Genomic DNA, 7,282 nt, shown 5'->3' with positions numbered 1-7,282 from the left:
TGCTCCACCAGGGCTCCTTGGAATGAGTCATGGAGACCAAGAAAGTGAGACCAGGACAGGAGATTTAGGAGTGGGTGGAGGTTGGGCTGCCCCTGGCCAGGGTGAGCTCTGAGGGCCAGGCTTTTGGAGGTTGGAATTAGGGGTCAGGTATGGGGGCAAGATGACAGGAAACTTCTGCCATCCTCCAGGCTACCCGTGACCTTGCCCAGTATGATGCAGCCCATCATGAAGAGTTCAAACGCTATGAGATGCTAAAGGAACATGAGAGACGCCGTTATCTAGAATCACTGGGAGAGGAGCAACGAAGGGAGGCAGAGAGGAAGCTGGAAGAGCAACAGCGCCGGCACCGAGAACACCCCAAAGTCAACGTGCCTGTAAGGATGCCCATTCTTCTCACCCTCACCATGTCCAACTCTCCAAGCACCAGAAGACATGAAAGTAGCTGAAGAACTATAATTCCCAGCAGCCTCTGAAGCAAAAGAACCCCCGTTAATGTACCTAGCTGTCCCAGGCCCTTCTGGGAGTTGTAGTTTTCTTGTTTGAGTGGCATGACATTTGGGAGATGGGGGTAAAGGATTCTCTAGCTTTATCCCCTAGGGCCCAGACTTGCTCATGAGCGCTCGGCTCTCCCCTCCACAGGGCAGCCAAGCCCAGTTGAAGGAGGTGTGGGAAGAACTGGACGGACTGGACCCCAACAGATTTAACCCCAAGACCTTCTTCATACTGCATGGTAAGGTGGGGAGGGAGTCCTAAGACCCAGGCTGACCCCTGAGGCTCTGACCTTTCTGGGGTCTGACTTCTAAGGGGGAGCCTCCCCATCCCAGTGGGGCTTAGTCAGGCGTAGGAGGTTGAGCCCATCTCCCCTGGTTGACCAGAAGGCCCTGCCCTTCCCTGTTGCCAGGGCCACGATCTTCCATGGAAAGACTGGACCTCGTTCCCAGGATGGGACTGGCTGGTGTCCACTAACCAAGTGAATCAGGCTTGGCTAAGCCTGGGCCCCCCTCCCATGGCAGCCCAGAAGCCCTGTTCCCTTCTGGGAGCCTTCTAGCTAAGGGTGGACTGTTTCCTAGTAACCAGGCCTACACAGGCCTAGGAAGCCCCTTCTCCATGGTGGATCAGAGGCATAGTTCCCTTCAGTCTCTTTCCGTCTAGTCTCTTCCATCTAGAAATGTGGCCTGGGGTTGCTAGGCCTCCTCAGGCTTGCCCAGGACTTGAGCCAGAACCTGTAACCTATCAGTGTATCTCAACAAGGCCTGATTCATTCATTCAGCAAACACTTACTAAGCTCTCCCTAAGCACCAAGATTTGTTCAAGATCTTGTGGATACAGCCATGAATAAGACCGAATTGCTACCCTCACAGACCTAGTGATCCAGCAAACAGATAATTCTGTACTTCAGCAAATCTCAGGGAACATTGATCTCCAGATGCAGTAGAATTTTATGTAAGCTGCCAATTAAACTGGCACACCACCTATGATAGCACCTATAATGTCAGGAATGCTAAAATAACAGAGAAAAAAGTGCATCTTAGAATCAATGAAATAGGTTCTACCGTAGAGTCTCATGTAATAATACATACCATGGAAAAGAACACAGCAGGGCAATTTTAACTGGCAAGGTCAGGAAAGGTTTTGGTAGACCAGCACTGTCCAGTCCAACACTCCACAGTGATGGGAATGTTCTACATCTGTACCGTCCCGGTTTGGGTTAGACATTCATGTGGAGATGGAGAGTAGATGGTTGGATATTCAGATGTGGAGGCAGCTTAAGGATGGCTTCGAAATCTGAGAGACTGGAGGAGGCCATCTAGGGAAGTGTCCAATAGATCTATCTGTGATGCTAGATAAATGTTTCATATCTGGGTTATCTAGTATGGCAGCCACCAGCCACAAGTGGCTACTGAGCCCCTGACATGGAGTGAGTGGGACTGACGATAAACTGAAAAAAAATTTTTTTTATGCTTTAGGTGAAAGTTTACAGCTCAAGTTAATTTCTCATACAAAACTTTATTCACACATTGTTACGTAACATTAGCTGCAATCCCTATAATGTAACAGCACACCCCCCTCTTCACCCCTGGTTTCTTGTGTCCATTCAACCAGTTCCTTTCCCTTCCTGCCTCTGGACAGGAGCCGCCCACTTGGTCTCGTGTATCTGCTTGAACTAAGAAGTATACTCCTCACGAGTATTATTTTATGTGATGATAAACTGAAATTTCATCTTATTTAGTTTTAATCCATTTAAAGAGCCTCATGGCTAGTAGCTTAAACTCAAACCTGTTGCCATTCAGTCAATTTTGACTCCTGGTGACCCCGTGTGTTTCAGAGTAGAACTGCTCCATAGGATTTTCTTGGCAGTAGTCTTTTTTTTTTTTTAAATATTTTGTGTTCTCAACGAAAGTTTACAGAGCAAATTAAGTTCCCGTTTGATAATTTCTATACAGATTTTTCGGTGACATTGGTTACATTTTTTTCACAATGTGTCAACATTGTCTTTAATTGCATTCTGGTTGTTCTGTTTCCAGCACTCTGGTTTCCCTGCCCCTTTGCTGTAATCTTTACAGAAGCAGATCACCAGGCGTTTCTTCCACAGAGCCACTGGTGGGTTCAAACCGCCAGTCTTTAGGTTAGCAGCCAATCACAAGCCAGTTGTGCCACCCAGGCTCCTTGCATAGCGGCTACCATATTGGACAGCACAGGTCCAGAGGTAGATAGAGAAGAGGCCCGATGCCTGAGCCTTGCAGTACATCTATGGGTAGAGGTAAGGAAAAAGAGGGAGCTGGCAAAGGAGACTGAAGGGCAGCCAGATTGGAGAGAATGATGTTCTGGAAGCAAAGGGCAGAAAGTCAAGTAAGATGCGGATTGAAAATTAACCACTGGATTTGCAAGATCACAGTTCCTGGCAAGCTCAACAGGTGCTTATACAAGAGGGCAGAGGAGGGTAAGGGGCAAAGGGGGAGACTGAGCATGGCCCAGAGCCTGAGGAGCCTGGAGCCCTGTGGCTGTACGAGCTAGGCTGGTGTAGAGAGGCTTCCCCAGGCAACCAGAGCCAGCAGTGACCTGGTTCTCTGGGAAGCAGAGGCCCCTGACACCCCTGGATCCCAGGCAAAGGAGGTAGGTGACCTTGTGCTCACAGCTGGGTGCTAAGACTGAGGAGTCCTGCATGCCGACAGGCCCAAGAATGACCCCAATGAAGCCCAAGCCCAGCCTTCATCTCCTCCATTCTCAGGAACCTGGTTGCTAGGGAACTGGCCATCCTAGCAATGGGCCTGGTAGGACGCTGAAGTCTGAGAGCCACCATTCCGTCACCAGAGACCCCTTGTTCCCTGTCTTCTGGTAACAGACCCCCCTCCCCCATGTCAGCCCAAAATTCCATCACCAGCCAGTGTCTCAGGGACCTGACCCACCCAATTTGCCTACCCCCAAGATACCTTGTCTCCTCTTCAGATATCAACAGCGATGGTGTCCTGGATGAGCAGGAGCTGGAGGCCCTCTTCACCAAGGAGGTGAGCATCCTGGAAGCTATGGCTGCACGGATCCTAGTGGTCCCGACTTAGTCCCTCTGGATATAAATTAAGGGTAAACTACAATTCCCAGCAGCCCCTAAGGCAAGAGGAGGCTGCCATGAGTGGCCGGGTGCCCCAAGTTCTGCTGGAATTGAAGTTCTATCTCTCGGGAAGGGGAGTACCCTGGGAACAGCCTGGCCATGGGCCTTTCAATTCGTCCCGCCTCTTTCTTGGCCCTGAAGCTGGAGAAGGTGTATGACCCAAAGAACGAGGAGGATGACATGCGGGAGATGGAGGAAGAGCGGCTGCGCATGCGCGAGCACGTGATGAAGAATGTGAGGCGAGGAGACCCCATGGGGGGAGGGGCGTGGCGGCGGGGCCCCAGCTCTGTCGATTACGCTTATTTGGTTTCCAGGTGGACACCAACCAGGATCGCCTCGTGACCCTGGAGGAGTTCCTTGCGTCCACCCAGAGGAAGGAATTTGGAGACACCGGGGAGGGCTGGGAGGTGAGGACATGGGGGATACTCTGGGTCCTGAACCTCTCTGTCCCCCTCCCAGTCCTTCTTTGGGAACTCTGGCCACTTCTCTTTGTCTCTGGGCCCTTGTCCTCCTTTTTTTAGGTCTCTGTCTCTCTCTCTTGGGGCCTGTGTCCCACTTTCTGAGTCTCTTCCTCTCTCTGGGTCTTTGTCCCAGTCAGGTCTCTTCAGCCCCACGCACATAGCCTCAGCCTGCCAGCCTCCTCTAGATCTCGTCGCAGAACCCTCTCCTTTGTGGGTGGGCCAAGGCGAGAATTACCCTCACTTATGGCCCTTGTCCCCGCCCTCTATCCCAGACAGTAGAGATGCACCCTGCCTACACGGAGGAAGAGCTGAGGCGTTTTGAGGAGGAGCTGGCCGCCCGGGAGGCAGAGCTGAATGCCAAGGCCCAGCGCCTCAGCCAGGAGACGGAGGCCCTGGGGAGGTCCCAAGACCACCTGGAGGCCCAAAAGAGAGAGCTGCAGCAGGTGACCGGCTGGGGAAACTGGGCCCGCCCTCTGTATCCCTGGTGGCCCTTATCCCAGTCAGCATGTGTGTCTAGAGGCTGGGAAAGCCTGCCGACTGCCATTTTAATCACTAATAGAGCTTTAAGTGGAAGCTGCCATCTTGAGTAATGGCAGACATTGTCTGTCTTTGACAGCTTTGTAGCTCCCATGTTGGATAAGGTAGTGAGGTGACAAGTGGGTGAGGGGGGAAAGAGAATAGTAGACCCTGTGAGGGCTCCCCCTGCCCCAAGGCATGACCGCAGCCTTGAGTGGAGAGGGGGGACTGGATGCTAGAATACTAAGCCGGTCCCTCAAGGAAAGAGAAAACCTGAGGCCCATAGGAAAGGGAGTGGCCCATGATCACGTAGCAGGTAGCTGTGCAGTCTGTTTGGGGACTGAGCATCTTCGCTTGTTTGTCTATGTGACCCCACTCCCTGCCCCGCACCCCGCAGGCTGTTCTACAAATGGAGCAGAGGAAACAGCAGCAGCAGGCTCTCAATGCCCTGGCCCCTGCCCCCGGCCGTGAGGGGCAGCTCAAGTTCCACCCGGGCACAGGTGCTGGCTCCTGGGGGTGGGGGCTGCCATCTGACTTCTGGGTCTGAGGGAGGAGGGGGCTGGGATATGGGACTCCTGAGAGAGAGGGGAGGAGTTGGGGACCTGGGCTTGTGAATCTGAGGGAGGAGGCAGATGGGAGCCCAGACTCCTGGGTCTGAGGGAGGAGGAGGCTGGGAGACCCAGACTCCTGGGTCCCTGGGGGAGGAGGGGGCCGCGTTACCTACTGCCACCATCCCTCCCTCCATTTCCAGATGGTGTACCTGTCCCAGGTGCAGCCGATGACCAGAAAGACAGGGACACTTCAGAAAAGAAAGTTCCTGAACAGCCTCCCAAGCTGCCCCAGCTGGACTCCCAGAAACTGTGATCCTGTCGGGGCCCAACCATCTGGGTCCCTACCAGGGCGGCTCATGGGAGGGGGGAGATCTCACAACAAACCTCCCCTGGGGGCCCGCAACATGTGTGGCCTCCGGGGGAGGTGGGGCAGATGGGGTGGCACCTCAGGTGTTGCTATGCTGTGTTGGCTGTCCCAATTCTGCAGCCCCAGGTTCTAAGTCTGTACTCCATCTTTCTGTCCCTTCTCCCAGGGCCTGCCCCCTCTGTGTCCAGCTGTCTTGGTTTTCAAGCTCCCTGGATGAGCCAAACTTAGGGAGACCCCTCCCGGTCTGAGCCGTTCTCTTAGATGGTCTTGCCTCAGCTGCCCCAGTGCGGCTGCTCCACCATCCTGTGTCTCCCCAGCTGCTAGAGTCCTGCCTGCTGCCTGGGGCCCAGCCTCTGTGGCTGGTGGTGGCTTTGTGTGGTCCCACAAAACCTTCCCTGATGTTTTTGGGAGCAGCAGTGCCTCGAGGACAGTGTCTTCCCCAAGGCTAGTTGCTAAGGGTCCTCTGCGTAGCTGGTCAGCTCTGATACCCAGAGCCCGGGCTCTCCCTGAACCCCTGGCTTTTCTCCAAGCCTCCTGTTCTCTTGCCCCACAGTCCCAGAAGGTTCTATACCCAGAGCTGCCCCTGCCTCTCCCCGAGGCGCCTCAGGAGCAAGCCCTTCAGCTTAAGGTTGGAGGCCTTACAAGGACGGGCCCAGCCTGACTTTCTGGCCTCGTCTGATGCTGCTCTGTGCCCTCCTTTGGCTCTGGTTCCATCCAAATACACTTTTGGAACGCTGGGAAGAAATTCTAGGCTCTGAGTCTTTGTATATGCCACTTCCTCTGAAATCCCACACCCACTTCACTTGGGAAAGTCATCCTCATTCTTTAAGATTCACCTTAAGCATCACTTCTGAGAAGCTCAATTCTGGAATCTTGAGTCCTCTGCCTGTACACACACGTGCATGAATGCATGCATGTCCTCAGCTGTACTTGTCTGGGTGATGCAGGGTCCTTCCAGCCACAAGGACAGAAAACCCAAACCTTATTCATTATCGCCCAAAACAAAAAGTCCCAAGGTAGAGTGGTTAAAGGGCCTTCAGGGAACCGGTTCTTCCAGCTAGCTCTGCAGGGTAGGAGTGGGGTAGCACTCTCCTCGTGGTCCCAAAGTGGCTGCAGCTGCTGCAGGGGTCACATATCTGCATTAGCAGCCAGCAGAAAAAGAGGCCCCATCCTGTTCTGAGTGTTGTCATAAGTGGGAGAAAACCTGTCCTCAAAGCCCCCCTACCAGCTCTCCCCTTACGTCCCATTGGCCACCAAACACGGGAAGGCTGTGGCTCTGCTGAGGTGGCATGATTCACTCTTGAGATGAGGATGGGGACACTGTGGACCAAATCTGGGTCTGGTAGAAAGGGGATTGTGTGTTCAAATGAAGTTCTATTAAATAAGTCTACCAGAAACACCAGATTTTATTTTATCTCTACACATGTGGATCCAGAAGCAAGTGCCAATCTTGTGGCTTAACAAGAAAACAGACAACTATTGATAACTCTCAGCAAACAAAGACATCCATTTAAATATTACTGGGACACTGCATTATTAACTAATAAAACAAAAAAGCCTATTGCCATCAAGTTGATTCCACCTCTCAGCGACGCTATAGGACAGAGTCAAAACTTTCTAAGGCTGTAATCTTGGTGGAAGCAGACTGCCACATCTTTCTCCCAAGGAGCAGCTGGTGAGTGGGTTCAAACTGCCAACATTTCAGTTAGCAGCTGAGCGCTTAACTACTGCACCACCAGGGCTCCTTATTAACGAATACAATCTGTTTTAGCACTTCCCA

At 52.7% G+C, this 7,282-nt stretch overlaps 1 protein-coding gene across 1 annotated transcript in view; it reads left to right on the top strand.

Annotated features, from left to right (window-relative positions):
• Positions 1 to 7,056, top strand: part of NUCB1 (nucleobindin 1) — a 32,463-nt gene extending 25,407 nt beyond the window's left edge. Inside the window, exons 6-13 of the mRNA XM_023736284.1 lie at positions 189 to 374; positions 640 to 730; positions 3,448 to 3,506; positions 3,749 to 3,841; positions 3,922 to 4,014; positions 4,341 to 4,511; positions 4,982 to 5,084; positions 5,336 to 7,056. Of these exons, the coding sequence (XP_023592052.1) occupies positions 189 to 374; positions 640 to 730; positions 3,448 to 3,506; positions 3,749 to 3,841; positions 3,922 to 4,014; positions 4,341 to 4,511; positions 4,982 to 5,084; positions 5,336 to 5,448 (909 nt within the window). The 3' untranslated portion in view covers positions 5,449 to 7,056. The remainder of the gene's footprint in view (positions 1 to 188; positions 375 to 639; positions 731 to 3,447; positions 3,507 to 3,748; positions 3,842 to 3,921; positions 4,015 to 4,340; positions 4,512 to 4,981; positions 5,085 to 5,335) is intronic.
• The last annotated feature ends 226 nt before the right edge of the window (positions 7,057 to 7,282 follow it).

Source organism: Trichechus manatus, unplaced genomic scaffold (genome assembly GCF_000243295.1).
Source record: "Trichechus manatus latirostris isolate Lorelei unplaced genomic scaffold, TriManLat1.0 scaffold00087, whole genome shotgun sequence".
NCBI classification, from domain to species: domain Eukaryota; kingdom Metazoa; phylum Chordata; class Mammalia; order Sirenia; family Trichechidae; genus Trichechus; species Trichechus manatus.
The sequence above is the reverse complement of the archived record's forward strand: the minus strand, read 5'-3'. Positions and strand labels throughout refer to the sequence as shown.